General features: G+C 39.6%; 1 protein-coding gene across 10 annotated transcripts in view; it reads right to left on the minus strand.

Annotated features, from left to right (window-relative positions):
- Positions 1 to 23,569, minus strand: part of PCCB (propionyl-CoA carboxylase subunit beta) — a 142,329-nt gene that overhangs the window by 52,418 nt on the left and 66,342 nt on the right. For all 10 annotated transcript variants that reach the window (XM_067033736.1, XM_067033738.1, XM_067033735.1 and 7 more), the window contains exon 10: positions 18,250 to 18,373. In XM_067033736.1, coding sequence (XP_066889837.1) covers positions 18,250 to 18,373 — 124 coding nt within the window. The remainder of the gene's footprint in view (positions 1 to 18,249; positions 18,374 to 23,569) is intronic.

Consider the following 23,569-nt stretch of genomic DNA (forward strand, 5'->3'; position numbering starts at 1 on the left):
GAAAATGGCCTGTGTAACCAGGCTTTGGGGTTACTCTTCCACACAACAGGAAGAGAGCCCTTGGCTATGTTTTTAAGGGCTCCTGGGTTCTCTGAATGATAAACTAAGAGAGACTTCAGCTTTATATCACTGGAAGCATTGCCACCAGACAACAGAGTTAGCTGATCCTTTGCTGCCTTATAGGCTGGCATCAACTTTTCCTCCTTACTGATGTAACTTCAGTCTGGCATCCTCTTCCAGTACAGTCCTGTCTCGTCCACATTAAAAACATGCTTGGGTGAATACACGCCTTCATCAATAATTTCTCAAAGCATTTCAGGAAATTCCTGGGCAGCTACCATATTGTGAAGGTTGGCTCTAGTCTTGAAGCAATGAAACCAGCCATGGCTGGCATTAAAAGATGCACCCTCTGATTCTACGCCATGTTTCTTCGTCAAGTCTTCATAAAGGCTTTTAGCTTTCTCTTGAATCAGCATTAAGCTGAACAGGACATGACACTGGTGCTGATCCTGCATCCACACACTGAGAAGTTTCTCATCTCCTCCATCACTTTTCCACGCTTCTTCAATAGTACTGTTGACATCATTAGCATAGCAGACTTCATGTTCCATGATCGTCTCCTTGTTCTTTAGAATTGTGCCGGCGGTTGAACAATTCATGTTATAAGAATGAGTGATGGGGCTTCCCTGGTGGCGCAGTGGTTGAGAGTCCGCCTGCTGATGCAGGGGACACGGGTTCGTGCCCCGGTCCGGGAAGATCGCACATGCCGCGGAGCGGCTGGGCCCGTGAGCCATGGCCGCTGAGCCTGCGCGTCCGGAGCCTGTGCTCCGCAATGGGAGAGGCCACAACAGTGAGAGGCCCGCAAACCACAAAAAAAAAAAAAAAAAAAAAAAAGAATGAGTGATGTCTACCATCTTTTTGCCTTGCTCCACTTTCTCAATTATTTTCATTTTTCTTTCCACCGTTATCGCTTGGCACTTCTTAGCAGTACCCACTGAATCACCGCTGCTTTTACACTTACTTCCGGACATCCTGGGCTTGAAATAAAGATACTGTACTACTGTACTCTATACCGTACTGTAAAGTATACAAAAGCACAATCACTTGTAGATGATGCACGCATGTGACAATGTACGCCAGGCACGTGAACTAACTTACGTGATTAGACAGGCGAACACAAGTTCGCATCTTTGAAAGTTCACAACTTGAAGATTTGTATGTAGCGGACTTACTGTAAGTCAGAGAAAGACAAATACTGTATGGTATTACTTATATATGGAATTTTAAAAATACAACAAATGAGTATATATAACAAAAAAGAAGTAGACTCACAGATATAGAGAATAAACTACAGATTACCAGTGAGGAGCAATAAGGGGGGAGAGGCAATATAGGGGTAGAGGAGTAAAGGACACAAACTACTAGGCATAAAATAAGATACAAAGATATATGTAAAACATGAGGAATACAGCCAATATTTTATAATAACTATAAATAGAGTATAACCTTTAAAAATTCTGAATCATTATTTTGTACACCTGTAACATATAATACTATACAGCAACTATACTTCAATTAAAAATTAAAAAACAAGATGCTGAAATAATAAAACTCAACCAACAACTCTATACTTGGCAAACTGTCCTTCAAAAATAAGGGACAGGGCTTCCCTGGTGGCGCAGTGGTTGAGAATCCGCCTGCCGATGCAGGGGACATGGGTTCGTGCCCAGGTCTGGGAAGATCCCACATGCCACGGAGCGGCTGGGCCCGTGAGCCATGGCCGCTGAGCCTGCATGTCCGGAGCCTGTGCTCTGCAATGGGAGAGGCCACAACAGTGAGAGGCCCACATACCGCAAAAAAAAAAAAAAAAAAGAGGGATTTCTAGATTAACAAAAGCTGAGGAGTTCGTTACCACTAGGGCTGCCCTACAAGAAATGGTAAAGGGAGCCCATCATGTTGAAATAAAAGGGTAGTAGATGGTATCACAGAACTGTATGAAGAAGTAAAGATCTCCAGTAAAGATGGGGAAATATAAAAAAGCCAGTATTATTGTATTTTTGGTTTGTAACACCACTTTTTATTTCTTACATGATTTAAAAAACAAATGCAGGGAATTCCCTGGTGGTCCAGTGGTTAGGACTCCACACTGTCACTGACAGGGCCTGGGTTCAGTCCCTGGTTGGGAAACTAAGATCCTGCAAGCTGAGTGGCATGGCCAAACAAAAAACAAAAAAAAAAACAAAAAAAAATGAAGCCCACAAAGGTTCACTGGTGGAACACTACAAAACCTTTAAAAATGAAATTACACCAATTCTCTACAATCTCTTCTAGAAGATAGAATCAGAGGGAATACTTCCTAACTCATTCTATGAGGCCATCATCACCCTAATACCCAAACCAGGCAAAAACATCACAAGAAAACTACAGACTAGTGTCTCTCACAAACATAAATGCAATAATCCTCAACAAAACATTTAACAAATCAAACCCAGTAACATACAAAAATAATTATACACCACCTCCAAGTGGGATTTATCCCAGGTATGCAAGGCTGATTCAACATTTGAAAAACAATTCATGTACTCCATTACAACAACAGGCTAAAGAAAAAAAAATCACACGAACATATCAACAGATGCAGAAAAGCATTCACAAAATCCAACACCTACTCATGATGAAAACTCTCAGCAGGACTTCCCTGGTGGCGCAGTGGCTGAGAGTCCACCTGCCAATGCGGCAGACACAGGTTTGTGCCCCGGTCCGGTAGGATCCCACATGCCGCAGAGCGGCTGGGCCCGTGAGCCGTGGCTGCTGAGCCTGCGCATCCGGAGCCTGTGCTCCACAACAGGAGAGCACAGCAGTGAGAGGCCTGCGTACCACAAAAAAAAAAAAAAAAAAAAAAAAAAAACTCTCAGCAAACTAGAAATACAGGGGAACTTCCTCAGCTTCATAAAGAACATCTGCAAAAACCTATAGCTAACACCATATGTAATGGTGAAAAACTAGAAGCTTTCCCACTAAGATCAGGTATAATGCAAGAAAGTGGCCTCTCACAACTCCTTTTCAAAAATATACTGGAAGTCCTAGCTAATATAATGAAACAAGGAAAGGAAATATATAAAAGGCATACAGATTGGGAAGGAAGAAATCAAACTTTCTTTGTTTACAGATAACATGACTATCTATGTAGAAAATCCTAAAGAACAAAAGTACTGCTGAAACTAATAATTATAGCAAAGCTGCAGGACACAACGTGAATTTATTAAAGTCAACCGCTTTCCTGTATACCAGCAATGAATTTGAAACTAACAACAGAATACTGTTTACATTAGCACACCCCCACACTCCCCAAAAAATACGTAGGCATAAATCTAACAAAACAAGATCTATATGAGGAAAATTACAAAACTCTGATGAACAAAATGAAAAAGCTAAATAAGTAGAGAGATATTCCATGTTCATGGATAGAAAGACTCAATATCATCAAGAGGTATAGTATTGGTGAAATAAATCAATGGAACAGAATAAAGAGCCCAGAAATAGACCTACATAAATATAATCAACTGATCTTTGACAAAGGACCAAAAGTAATACAATGGAAGAAAAACAGTCTTTTTAACAAATGATGCTGGAACTACTGGACATCCACATCCAAAAAACTGATGTAGACAAACCTTATACCTTTAACAAAAATTAACTCAAAATGGATCCACAGACCTAAATGTAAAACACAAAACTATAAAACTCACAGAAGATAACATGGGAGAATACCTAGATGACCTTGGATATGGGAGTAAGTTTTTAGATACACTACTTTCAAAGGCATGATCTATGAAAGAAATAATTGGTAAGCTGGACTTCACTAAAATTAAAAACTTCTCCTCTGTGAAAGACACTATCTAGAGAATGAGAAGACAACCACCGACTGGGAGAAAATATCTGCAAAACACACAATCTGATAAAGGACTGCTATCTAACATAAACAAAGAACTCTCAAAACTTGTGAAAGAATTTCAATCTAAAATAGAACTGGAGGATGTAATTGGAAAATCTCACACATGTGCCCTCAGGAAGACAAAACTTAAGGACTAAGAAACTGATTTCCGCTAAAGGCCTGATTTACAGAACACTGATAGTGCCAAAATTTTCTCAGATGACAGGGGGTTGATCAGGGGTTATCTCATATCAAAGATTCATGAATGGGAGATGACCCAGGTCAAGATGGACTCACAAAGTGGGCTGAATTGAGTTTTGTTTCTGTGACTGGACTGATTTTATCTGCTCAGGAAGTTTTCAAGGCTGGTCTCCATTTGTTGTTTATTTTAACTGACTCTAACTGGACTCTCCCCTCTTTACATTTCCTGTCCATAAATACAACCTGCCCCAAACCCTCAATGGACTCACCTGTAGCTTGCTACAGTTTGCTTGTCCTGAATTACAGTTCCTCTGCTATTCCTGAATAAACTCATCTTTTTGAGTTTACCTCTTTGTTTAGGTCAAACAAACACAACAATAAGAAAACGACCCAATTAAAAACTGGCCAAAGACCTGAACAGATACCTCACCAAAGAAAACACAGACAGGGCAAATAAGCATATGAAAAGATGCTCCACATCATACGTCATCAGGGAAATGCAAATTAAAGTAAGATACCACTACACACTTAACAGAATAGCCAAAATGCAGAACACTGAGAACACCAAAAGCTGACAAGGATGTGGAGCAATAGGATGTCTCCTTCATTGCTGGTGGGGATGCAAATTAGTACAGCCACTCTGGAAGACAGTTTGGCAGTTTCTTACAAACTAAACATACTCTTACCATTTGAGCCAGCAATCATGCTCCTCCATATTTACCCAAATGAGTTGAAAACTTACATCCACATAAAAACCTGCACATGAATGTTTTTAGCAGCTTTATTAATAACTGCCAAAACTTAAAAGTAGCCAGGACGTCTTTCAGTAGGTGAATGGATAAATGAACTGTGATATATCCAGACAATGTAATATTAACATTAAAAAGAAATCAGCTATCAAGCTGTGAAAAGACACAGAGGAAACGTGAATCATAGAGTATGTGGCCTTATCAGACCAGCTTCCTCCATATAACTAACTGGAAGAGGCTAATCTGAAAAAGCTACATACTGTATGATTCCACCTATATGACATTTTGGAAAAGGAAAACTATGGAAACAGTAGAAGGATGAGTGGTTGCCAGGGGTTTATCCGGCTATCAGGGTTAGGGGGAAGGAGTGATGAATAGGTGGACCACAGAGGATTTTTAGGGCAAGTAAAACTATTTTATATGATGCTGCAAATGGTGGATACATATCATTACACATTTATCCAAACCTACAGAATTTCCAACGCCAAGAGTCAACCCTACAGTAAACCATGGACTTGTAATGATGTGTCAATGTACATTCCATAATTGTAACAGACATACTGCTCTGGTTCAGAATACTGATAGTGGGGTAGGCTGTACATGTGTGAAAACAGAGTATATATGGGAATGCTCTGTTGTTTCCACTCAATTTTACTGTGAACCTAAAAGAAGCTCTAAAAAATAAAGTTTCTTTAAAAAAAAAAAAAAAAAAAAGATTAGACACCATGACCAACTGGGATATATCCCAGGAATGCAAAAGTGGTTCAATATACCAAAAAAATCAATCTGTATAATACACCACATTAATAGAACAAAGGACAAAAGCTAAATGATCAACTCAATCGACATAGAAAAGGCATTTGGCAAAATCTATCACCTTTCATGATCAAACACTCAGAAAAGTACAAATAGAAGGAAATTTCCCCAACATGATATAGACCATATATGAAAAACCCACAGCTAACATCATATTCTATAGTGAAACATAAAGTTCTCTCCCTAAGATCAGGAACAAGACAAGGATGCCCACTGGCACCATTGCTATTCAACACTGTGCTGGAAGTTCCAGCCAGAGCAATTAGACAAGAAAAAATAATAATAAAAGACATCTAAATTGGAGAAGAAGAAGTAAAACTATCTTTACATGCATTAAATATTATCTTATATGTAGAAAATTCCAGAGACTCTACAAGAAAGGTACTAAAGCTAATAAATTCAGAAAAGTTGCAGGTTACAAGATCAGCAAACAAACAGCAGTTGCATAGTTGTCTTTCTATATACCTATAATGAACAATTCAAAAAAGAAATTGAGAAAGGTATTCCATTTACAATAGCAACTAAAAGAATAAAACAGGAGTAAATTTAACCAAGACGTTAAAGACCTGTGCAGTAAAAACTACAAAACACTGCAGAAGAAATAAAAGAAGACCAAAATAAATGGAAAGGGGACTTCCCTTTTGGCGCAGTGGTTAAGAATCCACCTAACAATGCAGGGGACGTGAGTTAGATCCCTGGGCTGGGAAGATCTCACATGCCACGGAGCAACTAAGCCTGTGCACCACAACTACTGAGTCTGTGCTCTAAAGCCTGAGAGCCACAACTACTGAGCCCACACACCGCAACTACTGAAGCCCGCACACTCTGGGACCTGCATGTCGTAACTACTGAGCCCATGTGCTGCAACTACTGAAGTCCGTGCACCTACAGCCCACGCTCAGCAACAAGAGAAGCCACTGCAATAAGAAGACCATGCACTGCAGCAAAGAGTAGCCCCCGCTCATCACAACTAGAGAAAACCCGTGTGTAGCAATGAAGACCCAACACAGCCAAAAATTTAAAATAAGTAAATAAATAAATAATAAATGGAAAGATATCCTGTGTTCACGAGTTAGAAAACTTTACATTGTTAAACTGTCAATACTTCATAAAGTCATCAGCAGATGCAATGCAATCACTACCAAAATTCCAACAACCTTTTTTGCAGAAATGGAAAGGCCAATGTCAAATTCATATGGAATTGCAAGGGGCCCGAAAAAGCAAAAATAATCTGAAAAGGAAGAACATGAGAAGACTCACACTTCCCAATATTAAAACTTACTACAGGAGAAGATGGCAGAAGAGTAAGACGCGGGGATCACCTTCCTCCTCACAGATACATCAGAAATACATCTACACGTGGAAATTCTCCTATAGAACACCCACCGAACACTGGCAGAAGACCTCAGACCTCCCCAAAGGCAAGAAACTCCCCACGTACCTGGGTAGGGCAAAAGAAAAAAGAATAAACAGAGACAAAAGAATAGGGACGAGACCTGGACCAGTGGGAGGGAGCCGTAAAGGAGGAAAGGTTCCCACACACTAAGAGCCCCTTCACAGGCAAAGACTGCGGGTGGCGGAGGGGAAAGTTTCGGAGCCGCGGAGGAGAGCGCAGCAACAGGGTGCGGAGGGCAAAGCGGAGAGATTCCCAAAGAGGATCGGTGCGGACCAGCACTCACCAGCCCGAGAGGCTTGTCTGCTCACCCACCACCGGGGCGGGCGGGGCTGGGAACTGAGCCTCGGGCGGATCCCAGGGAAGGGTCTGGAGTTGGCAGGGCTTAGTGCACCACGGCTAGCCTGGAGGGAGTCCAGTTGAAGTCTGGAGCTGCCGAAGAGGCAAGAGACCTTTTCTTCCCTATTTGCCTCTTGGTGAGCGAGGAGAGGGGTTTAAGCGCGCCGCTTAAAGGAGCTCCAAAAACGGGCGCGGAGCTGCCGAAGAGACAAGAGACTTTTTCTTGCCTCTTCGCTTCCTGGGGCGCGAAGAGAGGGGATTAAGGGCACCGCGTAAAGGAACTCCAGAAACGGGCGCAAGCCGCGGCTGTCCGCACGGACAACAGAGACAGGTGTGGGACGCTAGGGTTGCTACTGCCGCCACCAAGAAGCCTGTGTTGGAGCACAGGTCACTCTCCACACCGCCCCTCCCGGGAGCCTGTCCAGCCCGCCACTGCCGGGGTCCTGGGATCCAGGGACAGCTTCCCCGGGACAATGCACGGTGCGCCTCGGGCCGGTGCAGCGTCACGCAGGCCTCTGACATCGCAGGCTCGACCCGCATCCGTGCCCCTCCCTCCCCCTGGCCTGAGTGAGCCAGAGCCCCCGAATCAGCTGATCTTTTAACCCCGTCCTGTCTGAGCGAAGGGCAGACGCCCTCGGACGACCTACGCGCAGAGGCGGGTCCAAGTCCAAAGCTGAACCCCAGGAGCTGTGCGAACAAAGAGAGGGGGAGGTCTCTCCCAGCAACTTCAGAAGCAGCGGGTTAAAGCTCCACAGTCAACCTGAAGTGCCCTGCAGCTGTGGAAAACCTGAATAGACAGCGAAATATCCCAAGTTGAGGAGGTGGACTTTGGGAGCAAGATATACTATTATTTTCCCCTTTTTTCTTTTTGTGAGTGTGTATGTGTGCGCTGCTGCGTGAGATTTTGTCTGTATAGCTTTGTTTTCACCATTTGTCCTAGAGTTAGACCGACCCGTGTTTTTTTTTGCTTTTTTTTTGCTTTTTTCTTTAATAGAAATTTTTCTTCTTAATAATTATTTTTTATTTTGATAACTGTATTTTATCCTACTTTATTTACTCTTCTCCCTTTCTTTCTTCCTTGCTTTCCTCCTTTCTTTCCTACTTCCTTCCTTCTTTCCTTCCTCCCTCCCTTCCTTCCTTTATTCCATCCTTCCTTCCTTTCTTTCTCCCTCCCTTCCTTTCTTCCTTCCTTCCCTCCCTTCCTCCTTCCTTCCTTCCTTCCTTTCTTGCCTTTCTATTTTTTTTCTCCCTTTTATTTTGAGCCTTGTGGATTAAAGGTTCTTGGCACTCCAGCCAGGTGTCAAGGCTGTGTCTCTGAGGTGGGAGAACCAACCTCAGGACACTGGTCCACAAGAGACCTCCCACCTCCATGTAATATCAAACGACGAAAATCTCCCAGAGATCTCCATCTCAACACCAAGACCCAGCTTCACTCAAGGACCAGCAACAAACAGTGCTGGACACCCTATACCCAACAAAGAGCAAGACAGGTCTACAGCCTCATACATTAGCAGAGAGGCGGCCTAAAATCATAATAAGGCTACCAACATCCCCATACACACCACCAGACGTGGACCTGCCCACCAGAAAGACAAGATCCAGCCTCATCCACCAGAACAGAGGCACTAGTCCCCCCAACCAGGAAACCTACTCAACCCACTGAACCAACCTCAGCCACTGGGGACAGCCACCAAAAACAGAGGGAACTACGAACCTGCAGCCTGCAAAAAGGAGACCCCAAACACAGTAAGATAAGCAAAACGAGAAGACAGAAAAACACAGCAGATGAAGGAGCAAGATAAAAACACACCAGACCTAACAAATGAAGAGGTATTTTTAGCCAGTCTACCTGAAAGAGAATTCAGAATAATGATGGTGAAGATGATTCAAAATCTTAGAAATAGAATAGACAAATTGCAAGAAACACTTAACAAGGACCTAGAAGAAATAAAGACGAAGCAAGTAACGATGAGCAACACAATAAATGAAATGAAAATACTCTAGATGGGATCAATAGCAGAATAACTGAGGCAGAAGGACGGATAAGTGACCTGGAAGATAAAATAGTGGAAATAACTACTGCAGAGCAGAAGAAAGAAAAAAGAATGAAAAGAACTGAGGACAGTCTCAGAGACCTCTGGGACAACATTAAACGCACCAACATTCGAATCATAGGAGTCCCAGAAGAAGAGACAAAGAAAGGGACAGAGAAAATATTTGAAGAGATTATAGTTGAAAACTTCCCTAATATAGGAAAGGAAATAGTCAATCAAGTCCAGGAAGCACAGAGTCCCATACAGGATAAACCTAAGGATAAACACACCAAAACACATAATAATCAAACTGTCAAAAATTAAATACAAAGAAAACATATTAAAGCAGCAAGGGAAAAACAACAAATAACACACAAGGGAATCCCCATAAGGTTAACAGCTGATCTTTCAGTAGAAACTCTACAAGCCAGAAGGGAGTGGCAGGACATATTTAAAGTGATGAAGGAAAAAAACCTACAACCAAGATTACTCTACCCAGCAAGGATCTCATTCAGATTTGATGGAGAAATTAAAACCTTTACAGACAAGCAAAAGCTGAGAGAGTTCAGCACCACCAAACCAGCTCTACAACAAATGCTAAAGGAACTTCTCTAAGCAAGAAACACAAGAGAAGGAAAAGACCTACAAGAACAACTTGAAACAATTAAGTAAATGGTAATAGGAACACACATATCAATAATTTCCTTGAATGTAAATGGATTAAATGCTCCCACCAAAAGACACAGACTGGCTGAATGGATACAAAAACAAGACCCATATATATGCTGTCTACAAGAGACCCACTTCAGACCTAGGGACACTTACAGACTGAAAGTGAGGGGATGGAAAAAGATATTCCATGCAAATGGAAATCAGAAGAAAGCTGGAGTAGCAATTCTCATATCAGACAAAATAGACTTTAAAATAAAAACTATTACAAGAGACAACGAAGGACACTACATAATGATCAAGGGATCGATCCATGAAGAAGATATAACAATTGTAAATATTTATGCACCCAACATAGGAGCACCTCAATACATAAGGCAAATACTAACAGCCATAAAAGGGGAAATCGACAGTAACACAATCATAGTAGGGGACTTTTAACACCCCACTGTCACCAATGGACAGATCATCCAAAATGAAAATAAATAAGGAAACACAAGCTTTAAATGATACATTCATTACACAAGATGGATTTACTTGATATTTATAGGACATTCCATCCAAAAACAACAGAATACACATTTTTCGCAAGTGCCCATGGAACATTCTCCAGGATAGGGCATATCTTGGGTCACAAATCTAGCCTTGGCAAATTTAAGAAAATTGAAATCGTATCAAGTATCTTTTCTGACCACAACGTTATGAGACTAGATATCAACTACAGGAAAAGATCTGTAAAAAATACAAACACATGGAGGCTAAACAATACACTACTTAATAACGAAGTGATCACTGAAGAAATCAAAGAGGAAATCAAAAAGTACTTAGAAACAAATGACAATGGAGACACGACGACCCAAAACCTATGGGATACAGCAAAAGCAGTTCGAAGAGGGAAGTTTATAGCAATACAATCATACCTTAAGAAACAGGAAACATCTCGAATAAACAACCTAACTTTGCATCTAAAGCAATTAGAGAAGGAAGAACAAAAAAACCCCAAATTTAGCAGAAGGAAAGAAATCATAAAGATCAGATCAGAAATAAATGAAACAGAAATGAAGGAAACAATAGCAAAGATCAATAAAAGTAAAAGCGGGTTCTTTGAGAAAATAAATAAAATAAAATTGATAAATAAATAAATAAAATTGATAAACCATTAGCCAGACTCATCAAGAAAAAAAGGAAGAAGACTCAAATCAATAGAATTAGAAATGAAAAAGGAGATGTAACAACTGACTCTGCAGAACTACAAAAGATTATCAGAGATTACTACAAGCAACTCTATGCCAACAAAATGGACAACCTGGAAGAAATGGACAAATTCTTAGAAATGCACACCCTGCCAAGACAGAACCAGGAAGAAATAGAAAATATGAACAGACCAATCACAAGCACTGAAATTGAAACTGTGATTAAAAATCTTCCAACAAACAAAAGCCCAGGACCAGATGGCTTCACAGGCGAATTCTATCAAACATTGAGAGAAGAGCTAACACCTATCCTTCTCAAACTCTTCCAAAAGATAGCAGAGGAGGAACACTCCCAAACTCATTCTATGAGGCCACCATCACCCTGATACCAAAACCAGACAAAGACCTCATAAAGAAAGAAAACTACAGGCCAGTATCACTGATGAACATAGATGCAAAAATCCTCAACAAAATACTAGCAAACAGAATCCAACAGCACATTAAAAGGATCATACACCATGATCAAGTGGGGTTTATTCCAGGAATGCAAGGATTCTTCAATATATGCAAATCAATCAACGTGATACACCATATTAACAAATTGAAGGAGGAAAACCATATGATCATCTCAATAGATGCAGAGAAAGCTTTGGACAAAATTCAACACCCATTTATGATAAAAACCCTGCAGAAAGTAGGCATAGAGGGAACTTTCCTCAACATAATAAAGGCCATATATGACAAACCCACAGCCAGCATTGTTCTCAATGGTGAAAAACTGAAACCATTTCCACTAAGATCAGGAACAAGACAAGGTTGCCCACTCTCACCACTCTTATTCAACCTAGTTTTGGAAGTTCTAGCCACAGCAATCAGAGAAAATAAAGAAAAAAAAGGAAGCCAAATAGGAAAAGAAGAAGTAAAGCTGTCACTGTTTGCAGATGACATGATACTATACATAGAGAATACTAAGAATGCTACCAGAAAACCACTAGAACTAATTAATGAATTTGGTAAAGTAGCAGGATACAAAATTAATGCACAGAAATCTCTGGCATTCTTATACACTAATGATGAAAAATCTGAGAGTGAAATGAAGAAAACACTCCCATTTACCACTGCAACCAAAAGAATAAAATATCTAGGAATAAACCTACCTAAGGAGACAAAAGACTTGTATGCAGAAAACTATAAGACACTGATGAAAGAAATTAAAGATGATACAAATAGGTGGAGAGATATACCATGTTCTTGGATTGGAAGAATCAACATTGTGAAAATGACTCTACTACCCAAAGCAATCTACAGATTCAATGAAATCCCTATCAAACTACCACTGGCATTTTTTACAGAACTAGAACAAAGAATTTCACAATTTGTATGGAAACACAAAAGACCCCGAATAGCCAAAGCAATATTGAGAACGAAAAATGGAGCTGGAGGAATCAGGCTCCCTGACTTCAGATTATACTACAAGGCTACAGTAATCAAGACAGTATGGTACTGGCACAAAAACAGAAATATAGATCAATGGAACAGGATAGAAAGCCCAGAAGATAAACCCACACACATATGGTCACCTTATCTTTGATAAAGGAGGGAAGGATATACAGTGGAGAAAAGACAGCCTCTTCAATAAGTGGTGCTGGGAAAACTGGACAGCTACCTGTAAAAGTATGAAATTAGAACACTCTCTAACACCACACACAAAAATAAACTCAAAATGGGTTAAAGACCTAAATGTAAGGCCAGACACTATCAAACTCTTAGAGGAAAACACAGGCAGAACACTCTATGACATAAATCACAGCAAGATCCTTTTTGACCCATCTCCTAGAGAATGGAAATAAAAACAAAAATAAACAAATGGGATCTAATGAAACTTAAAAGCTTTTGCACAGCAAAGGATACCATAAACAAGACCAAAAGACAACCCTCAGAATGGGAGAAAATAGTTGCAAATGAAGCAACTGACAAAGGATTAATCTCCAAAATTCATAAGCAACTCAGGCAGCTCAATAACAAAAAAAACAAACAACCCAATCCAAAAATGGGCAGAAGAACTAGATAGACACATCTCCAAAGAAGATATACAGAATGCCAACAAACGCATGAAAGAATGCTCAACATCATTAATCATTAGAGAAATGCAAATCAAAACTACAATGAGATATCATCTCACACTGGTCAGATTGGCCATCATCAAAAACTCTAGAAACAATAAATGCTGGAGAAGGTGTGGAGAAAAGGGAACCCTCTTGCACTGCTGGTGGGAATGTAAATTGATACAGCCACTATGGCGAACAGTATGGAGGTTCCTTAAAAAACTACAAATAGAACTACCATATGACCCCACAATCCCACTACTAGGCATATACCCTGAGAAAACCATAATTCAAAAAGATTCATGTACCAAAATGTTTATTGCAGCTCTATTTACGATAGCCAGGACATGGAAGCAACCTAAGTGTCCATCAACAGATGAATGGATAAAGAAGATGTGGCACATATATACAATGGAATATTACTCAGCCATAAAAAGAAATGAAACTGAGTTATTTGTAATGAGGTGGATAGACCTGGAGTCTGTCATACAGAGTGAAGTCAGTCAGAAGGAGAAAAACAAATACCGTATGCTAACACATATATATGGAATCTAAGAAAAAAAAATGTCATGAAGAGATTAGTGGTAGGACGGGAATAAAACACAGACCTACTAGAGCATGGACTTGAGGATATGGGGAGGGGGAAGGGTAAGCGGTGACGATGTGAGAGAGTGGCAGGGACACATACACACTACCAAACGTAAATTAGATAGCTAGTGGGAAGCTGCTGCATAGCACAGGGCGTTCACCTCTGTGCTTTGTGACCACCTAGAGGGGTGGGATAGGGAGGGTGGGAGGGAGGGTGATGCAAGAGGGAAGAGATATGGGAACATATGTATATGTATAACTGATTCACTCTGTTGTAAAGGAGAAACTAACACACTATTGTAAAACAGTTATACTCAAATAAAGATGTTAAAAAAATAAATAAATAAAATAAAATAAATAAATAAAACTTACTACAAACCTACAGTAATCAAAACAGTGCGATACTAGAACATGGATAGACTTGCAGACCAAAGGAATAGTATTGAGACCCCAGAAATAAACTCATACATCTACAGTCCACTGATGTTTGACAAAAATGCCAAGTCCATTCAAAAGGGAAAGAATAGTTTATTCAACAAATGGTGCTGGGATAACTGAATTTCTACATGCAAAAGAATGAAGCTCACTACAAATGCTAATGCATATATATGGAATATTTTTTTTTAATGGTACTAATGAACCTAATTGCAGGGCAGGAATAAAGATGTAGACATAGAGAATGGACTTGAAGACATGGGGTGGGAGGGGGAAGCTGGGGTGAAGTGAGAGTAGCATCAACATATATACACTACCAAATGTAAAATAATTAGCTAGTGGGAAGCAGCAGCATAGCACAGGGAGATCAGCTCTGTGCTTTGTGATGATCTAGAGGGGTGGGATAGGGAGGATAGGGGGGAGGCTCAAGAGGAAAGGCATATGGGGACATACGTATGCAAATGGCTGACTCACTTTGGTGTACAACAGAAACTAACACAGTATTGTGAATCAATTATACTCCAATAAAGATCTATTTTTAAAAAAGACGAAGCTTTACTCCTAACTTACACTATATGTAAAAATTAACTCAAAACTGATCAAACCTAAATGTGAAAACTAAAAGCATAAAACTCCTAAAAGAAAACATAGAGGAAAAGCTCTATGACATTGGATTTGCAAATAAGTTCTTATATATGACTCCAAAAGCACAAGCAACCAAAAACAAAGAGAGAGAGAAAGAGAATTAGACTTCATCAAACTTTATAACTTTTGTATATCAAATGACGTTATCTAGAAAGTGTAAAGACAACCTACAGAATGGAAGAAAATATTTACAAATCATTTATCTGATATGGGTTTAATATCCAGAATATACAAAGAATGCTTGTAATCAACAACAAAAAAACTCTAAGTAATTAAAAATAGGCAAAGGACTTGAATAGACATTTCTCCAAAGATATGCAAATAGCCAATAAGCCTAAGAAAAGATGTTCAACACCCCTAATCATTAGGGAAATAAAAATGAAAACCACAATGGGATAATACATCACACCCATTAGGACTGGCTATTATCAAAATATACCAGAAAATAACAAGTGTTGACGAGTATGAAGAAATTGGAACCCTGTCCATTGCTAATGAGAATGTAAAACAGTGCAGCCACTGTGGAAAACAGTGTGATGTTTCCCCAAAAAAGTAATCCTAAAATTACCATATTACTCTGTAATTCCACAACTAGGTGTATACCCAAAAGAATTGAAAACAGGGTTTCAAACAAATACTTGTACACCAACGTTCACTGTGACATTATTCACAATAGCAAAAACATGGAAACAACCCAAGTGTCCATCAACAGATAAATGATTAAACAAAATGCAGTTATACACATGCAATGGAATATTATATAGACATGAAAAGTTAAAATGAAGTTCTGATACATGCAACAATATGAATGAACCTTGAAAACATTATGCTAAGTAAAACAAGCCAGACGCAAAGGAACAAATATTGTATGATTCCACTTATATGGCATATCTAGAATAGGTAAATTCACAGAGAGTAGATTAAGATTACCAAGGGTGGGAGGTAGGATGAAGTGTCTATTTGCGATGATTTGAAATTTTGGGGGGAAAGTTAGTGGTAATGGGCTCACACATTGTGAATGCAATTGACACCACTGCACTGTACCCTTAAAAATGTTAAAATAATATCAAAAAAGCAAACAACCCAATCAAAAAATAGGCAGAAGACCTAAATACACATTTCTCCAAAGAAGACATATAGATGGCCAACAGGAACATGAAAAGATGCTCAACATCACTAATTATTAGAGAAATGCAAATCAAAACTACAATGAGGCAACATTTCACACCAGTCAGAATGGCCATCATCAAAAAGTCTACAAATAATAAATGCTGAAGAGGGTGTGGAGAAAAGGGAACCCTCTTGCACTGTTGGTGGGAATGTAAGTTGGTGCAGCCACTGCAGAAAACACTATGGAGGTTCCTAAGAAAACTAAAAATACAGCTACCATATGATCCAGCAACCCCACTTCTGGGTATACATACAGAAAAGACAAAAACTCTAATTCGAAAAGATACATGCATACCAATATTCATAACAGGACCATTTAAAATAGCCAAGATATGGAAGCAACCTAAGTGTCCATCGACAGATGAATGGACAAAGAAGATATGGTATATATATATACAATATATACGGTGGAATATTACTCACCCATAAGAAAGAATGAAATATTGCCATCTGAAGCAACATAGATGGACCTAGAGATTATCATACTGAGTGAAGTCAAACAGAGAAAGACTAATATTATATGTTATCACTTATATGTAGAATCTAAAAACTAATACAACTGAACTTATTTACGAAACAGATTCACAGACATAAAAAACAAACTTATGGTTACCAAAGAGGAAAGGGGAGGGGGTAAGGGATAAATTAGGAGTATGGGAATAACAGATACACACTACTATATATAAAATGAACAATAAGGATTTACTGTATAGCACAGGGAACTATATTCAATATCTTGTAATAACCTATAATGGAAAAGAATCCGAAGAAGTTATACGTGTGTGTGTGTGTGTATATATACACACACACACACACACACACATACATATGGCTGAATCACTTTGCTATACACCTGAAACTAATACTATACAGCAAATCGACCATAGTTTAGTAACAAAAAACAGGTTAAAATGGCAAATTTTATGTTATATATTTTACCACAATAAAAAACATTTTTACAAACCTTTTTCTAAAGACAAGGAGAAACTGCCACAGCAGAAATAAAAGATGAGGCTAGGTCAAAAAGGGAGGGTGTATGCGTCCCACATAGGGATTCAAAGGAAACCTAAGAAGGAAAATAGTAAGGAGGGAAGCAGTATCCAGAGTCCCCAACCCCACCCAGAGCACAACCATGGAAGAGTCCCCACACCCTGGCTGTGACTCAAGTCTGACCATCTCACCAGAAAGCTGTGGAGTACAGACACAGCAAGATGCTGTGAATTTGTCATGGATCAGGGATTTCCCTGGTGGCACAGAGGTTAAGAATCTGCCTGCCAATGCAGGTGACACGGGTTCGAGCCCTGGTCTGGGAAGATCCCACATGCCATGGAGCAACTAAGCCCGTGCACCACAACTACTGAGCCTGTATGCCACAACTACTGAAGCCCATGCGCCTAGAGCCCGTGCTCCACAACAAGAGAAGCCACCAAAATGAGAAGCCCATGCACCTCAACAAAGAATAGCCCCTGCTCGCTGCAACTAGAGAAAGCCTGTGTGCAGCAACGAAGACCCAACGCAGCCAAATTAATTAATTCATTTTTTAAAAAAGAGTATATAACTTGTCACGGACCAACTGTTCTCCTGGCACCATCAAAGGCACTAAAGAGAAAACTGTGAATAAGACACTAACACCCCTGGCCTCATGGGGCTCATAGTTTAGTGGGTGAGTCATAATGTAACTAGGGGGAGAGAAAGCAGGCCTCTGAAAAAGTAAAGACCTTAAAAGTTGAGGAGGAAAGTTATCTATAAACCCTTAAAAAATTAGAGAAGCATGAAAGAAGCATTTTCAGATGCTTATGTTAATTTTGAGAAATTAAGAGACAAAGGAGCTTTTGCAACTTCAGCTATTGATATTTGAGTGTTTTTCTCTGGCCACTGAAGGCCGTGTCTGAGGAAAAGGCAGAAGATGGGCACCTTGGGCCCAGGCAGCCCTGGCTCCCAACCACCCCCCAAGGTCTCTGAGAGTGTCTCCCTCCTACCTGAAGCCACTTTAGGTTGGTTGCCAACAATTCCAACAGTCCTCCCATTCATTCTTGCAAAACCAACAATGATGTTCTTGGCATAACTGGGCATGATCTCAAAAAATTCTCGCTCATCAACAACCTGCAGGGATAAATTTATTCCTGAGCTCAAAATGATAAACAAGATCCAACTCCATTATAGAATGACAGACATTTACAGAATTACAGGCTGGATAGCTACTCCCTACCACAGGTTCTCCCAGGAAGCAGGACAATAGGCAGAGGCAGTACCTCCTCTCTGCTGGAAGGGAAAACACTCTCGCACACAACTGGAAGAGGATAAACCAGTACGGTCTTTTTTAAAGATTCTATCTGAACTTGGCATATTTAATACACTTTTTTTTTTTTACCTTACCTTGAAATCATTTCAAACTTGCATAACAATTTCCAGAATACAAAAAAATTTAAATATCCTTCACCCAGATTCCCCATTTATTAACATTTTACCATGTAAGCGTCATAGTTCCCTCTCCCAACCTGCCTACCCTGCTTTTTCTCTCTGTCTCTTAAGTATGTGTCTGTATATATATTCTCTAACTATATATATGTCCATACACACATCTTTTTTCCTGAACTGTTTGAGAATAAGTTACAGACACAACGCCTCTTCACCTGTAAGTACCTATCTAAGTGTCTATCTCCTAAGAACAGGACATTCTCTTCTATAACTTCAGTGATATTATCAAAATCAGGAAATTAACATTAATATATTATCTATTATAAAACCTTATTCAAATTTCACCAGTTATTCCAATAACATCCCTTATAGCAACAAAAATCTGGTTCTAGAACCTGACCCAAGATCACCTGGTACTCTGAGTGGAGATGTGGTCTCTTTAGCCTGCCTTGATTCTTTCCCCTCAATCTTTGTCTTTCATGTTCATAACATCTTTGAAGACTACAGATCAGTTGCTTGGTTATTTGGGTTTCATGTTTGTTCATGTTTAATTTCAGGTAAAGCGTTTTTGGCAGAATATCACAGAAGTGACCCTCTCAAGTGCATCACATCAAAAGGCACATGATGTTAAGTTGTCCATTAATGGTGGTGATATATGTCAGGTTTCTCCCCTGTAAAGGGAGAGAAGCTTAAAGAAGTTTGCTTCATCAAGATTTTACCTAGTAGGTTTAGTTAGCATTCATGGATGATCCTTGCTTATTAACCCAATTACTGCCATGATAATTGCCAAACAATTTTTCTAACTCTATTTTTCCTTCTCCATTTATTACTTGGTATTCTATTGTCAAAAATGCCTTTCCCATTTACTTATGGGAAATCCACAGTATGAAGGTATAGATTTTTGTTTCATTATGTGGATTGTAATTTTTACTACCAACATTATCTATTTTATGTTCAAAGTGCTCCATATTTGACAGTGAGAGCTCATTCAAGGTGGATCCTATGCCCTTTTGATGCTTCTCCATCATTCTTTGAGCATTACCTTACATTCTGGAATTACCTTACTTTCAGGTTCATCTTGTATTTTTTTTCCTGCCCCAAGCCCTAGAATCAGCCATTTCTCCAAGGGACCCAGGTCCCAAGGGTGGGGGGTAGAATAAATGGCTGCTCCTACGAAGCTAGCCCAGAGCACAGAGCTAGGAGATCTACACACACACACACACACACACACACACACTTATTTCTATAAGTAATATGAAAACCAGGAGTTCATACTGATAACTCCAATTCCAACTTCCAATTCAACTACAGGGTTCATTCTAGTATCCCCCTTCCCATACTATAACTCCTCTCTCCTATAGTGGACATCTAACTCCCTGTATCCTCAAAACGTACTTATTATTCAATCCTCAAATGTAAATGAAATGGTTTCAGAATTGCTAACCCATATGACAGCAAAAAAAAAAAAAAAACCAACGTAATATTCAGTATTTCTATATAACTATTTATGTCATTAGACTAAAGGTATAGTCAAAATACTGCATTCAAAAGTTATTCATTTGAGACACAGTTTCATTTGTTTTTATTTCAAAGGTTTACCCCCACCCCGTCTTGATTTTATTTTCAGTATGTAAACATTAATATAGGTTAACAGTGTCACTCCCCATCCCTTCCACTCACCCTGTTTTTGTTTTCGGGGTTTTTTTGCAGTGCTGCACAGCTTTCGGGATCTTAGTTCCCTGACCAGGAATCGAACCCAGGCCCACAGCAGTGAAGGTGCTGAGTCCTAACCACTGGACTGCCAGGGAACTCCCTCACCCTATTATTAATGTCATCACTTTCTGATTTATCCTTTGTGTGTGCACTGCAAAAATGAGTAGATACATTTATAGCTTTTTAATTCCCCTTCCACCTTAGAAGGAAAGTAACAAACTATAGATACTTTCTCACACTCTGAGTTTCTCTCTTGCACTCTGAGTTTCTTCACTTAACAATATATACTGGAAATCACTCCATATCAGTCCATAGAGCTTTTCCTTACTCTTTTTCACTCCTGCATAGTACTCCATTTTGTGGACGTACCAAAGTTTATTCAACCAATCTCCTATGTGTTGTGTACATTATTTTGACACTTACATTCAGGTTGTTTAGAATATTTTGCAATTATAAATAACACTGTTAACAGTAGGAACCTTGTGCATCTATAATTGTGTAAAGTGGGAAGTGTATCTTCAGGGTAAATTCCTAGAAGTGGGACTGCCAGGGCAAACTCTCAGATATTACCATAGCTCTTACATGCAACACATGACAGTGTCTGCTTCCCCATAGACTTACCATGGAAAGTATTTTCAAGTTTTGAATCACTGGCCAATCTGACAAAGGAGGAATAGCTCAGTATAATTTTAAGTTGCATTTCTAGCATTATGAGTAAAGCTGAACATCTTTCCAATGTTTAAGGTCCATTTTATATTTTCTTTTGTGAGCTATCTATTCATGATTTTTGCCTGCTTTTCTACCAGTTTTAGTCTCTATGCCTTCAATTTTTTAAAAAGTTATTTACGCATTAGGGATATTGGTCCTTTACTTGTGATATATGTTGCAAATATTTTCTCCCAGTTTGTTGGTTGTCTTTTTTGTTGTTGTTGTTGTTTGGGGGGAGGCCACACCACGGGGCATGCAGGATCTTAGTTCCCCAACAAGGGATTGAACCTGTGCCCTCTGCACTAGAAGTATGGAGCCCTAACCACTGGACCACCAGGGAATTCCTGGTTGTCATTCATTCATTCATTTATGGCTGCGCTGGGTCTTCGTTGCTGTGCGCGGGCTTTCTCTAGTTGTGGCGAGCAGGGGCTACTCTTTGTTGCGGTGCATGGGCTTCTCGCTGTGGTGGCTTCTCTTTGTTGCAGAGCATGGGCTCTAGGTGCTCAGGCTTCAGTAGTTGTGGCATGCAGGCTTCAGCAGTTGTGCCACACAGGCTCAGTAGTTGTGGCTCACAGGCTCTAGAGTGCAAGCTCAGTCGTGACGCATGGGCTTAGCTGCTCAACGGCATGTGGGATCTTCCCGGACCAGGGCTCAAACCTGTGTGCCTTGCAATGGCAGGTGGATTCTTAACCAGAGTGCCACCAGGGAAGTCCCCCTGGTTGTCTTTTAACTTCATGTATTTTTTTGCTATGCATAGTGCAATTTTTAAATGTTTATATAGTCATATTTATCAATTTTTTAACTGAAACTGAATTTTAAATCATAGTTCAAAATCCTTTACCTTCTCTTAAAATTAGAGAAATTCATCTACGCCTTCTTTAAATATTTAACTTATTATGTTTAGTTCTCTGATCTATTTGTAGTTTATTTTTGTATATGGTATAAACTACAAATAAAATTTTACATTTTCCTAGCCAGCTATCCAGGTGTCTAGCACCATTTTTTTTGTTTGTTTTTGTTGGGGGTTTTTTTGTGGGTTTTTTTGCGGTACGCGGGCCTCTCACTGTTGTGGCCTCTCCCGTGGCGGAGCACAGGCTCCGGGTGTGCGGCTCAGCAGCCACGGCTCACGGGCCCAGCCGCTCCGCGGCACGTGGGATCCTCCCAGACCGGGGCACGAACCCGCGTCCCCTGCACCGGCAGGCGGACTCTCAACCACTGCGCCACCAGGGAAGCCCTAGCACCATTTTTTAATTTATTTTTTTTGCATTGCAGGGAGCCACACTGCACGGCTTGTGGGATCTTAGTACCCTAACCAGGGATTGAACCCGGGCCCTCGTCAGTGAGAGTGCAGAGTCCTAACCGCTGGACTGCCAGGCAATTCCCTAGCACCATTTATTAAAAAGCTAATTTTTGCCCCTGGAATTTGACATAATACCTTTATCATATGTACCAGAATTCTATATGTACTTGAATCAACTTCCAGCTTTTCTATTCTATTCCATTGATCTATTTATGTGCCAGGACTACACTATTTTAACTATAGCATGCTTTAATAAAGGATATGACCATAGCTTTTCTTTTGATGTTCTTATATTAACTCAATATTCAGGAACAAGGGATGTCTCTGCATCTGTTCAAGTCTATTTTCATGTTTTTCAGAAGTTTTAAAATTTGCCCCCTAAGTTCATTACTAAATATTTTATGTTTATTGCTATGCATAAAGAGTTTTTACATTACCACAATATAATTGGTTACTGTTTGTATACATGAAGACTATTCATATACACAAACAGCAACCAATTATATTGGTTAGGTTAATTTTATATCCTGTTCCCTATTTATTGTTTCAGTTCTATCACGTATTCCCTAGGATTTTTAGCATATTATGTCATACACAAGCATAGGTCAACTTTTGCAAAGCTTTTTGCCTCTAATTGATCTTCTTCTTTATCTAATTGCATTGGCTAATACCTCCAGTACAATGTTAAATAATAGTGGAGATAGAGAGCACCCTTGCCTTGTCCCAGATCTTAGTGTAAGCATTTCCATATTAAGTAAGATGCTTGGTTTTGAAAAAGTGTATATTAAACTCTATCATGTTAAGTATTCATCAATTCCTACTTTCTTGAGTGTTCCTATTAGAAATGGGTGTTGACCTTTCTTAAAGCCTTTTCTCAGCATGTATGAAAACAACCATATAATCTTTCTCCTATCTATTAATGCAGTACATTATAGATTTTCTGCAACCAACCTTGCATTCCTACAATAAATCTCACTTGCTTATGGTATATAATTTTAACATGGTATTGGAGTCTGTTAGCTAACATTTATTTGGTATTGTTGCATCAATATTGGTAAGTGATGCCAATCTGAAATCTTTTTCAGTTCTATATCAGGTTCAGGGATATCAATATCATACTTGTTTCATAAAAATAATTTGTAAAGGGTGTGTGTGTGTGT

This window comes from Kogia breviceps, chromosome 5 (genome assembly GCF_026419965.1).
Source record: "Kogia breviceps isolate mKogBre1 chromosome 5, mKogBre1 haplotype 1, whole genome shotgun sequence".
Classification (NCBI taxonomy): domain Eukaryota; kingdom Metazoa; phylum Chordata; class Mammalia; order Artiodactyla; family Physeteridae; genus Kogia; species Kogia breviceps.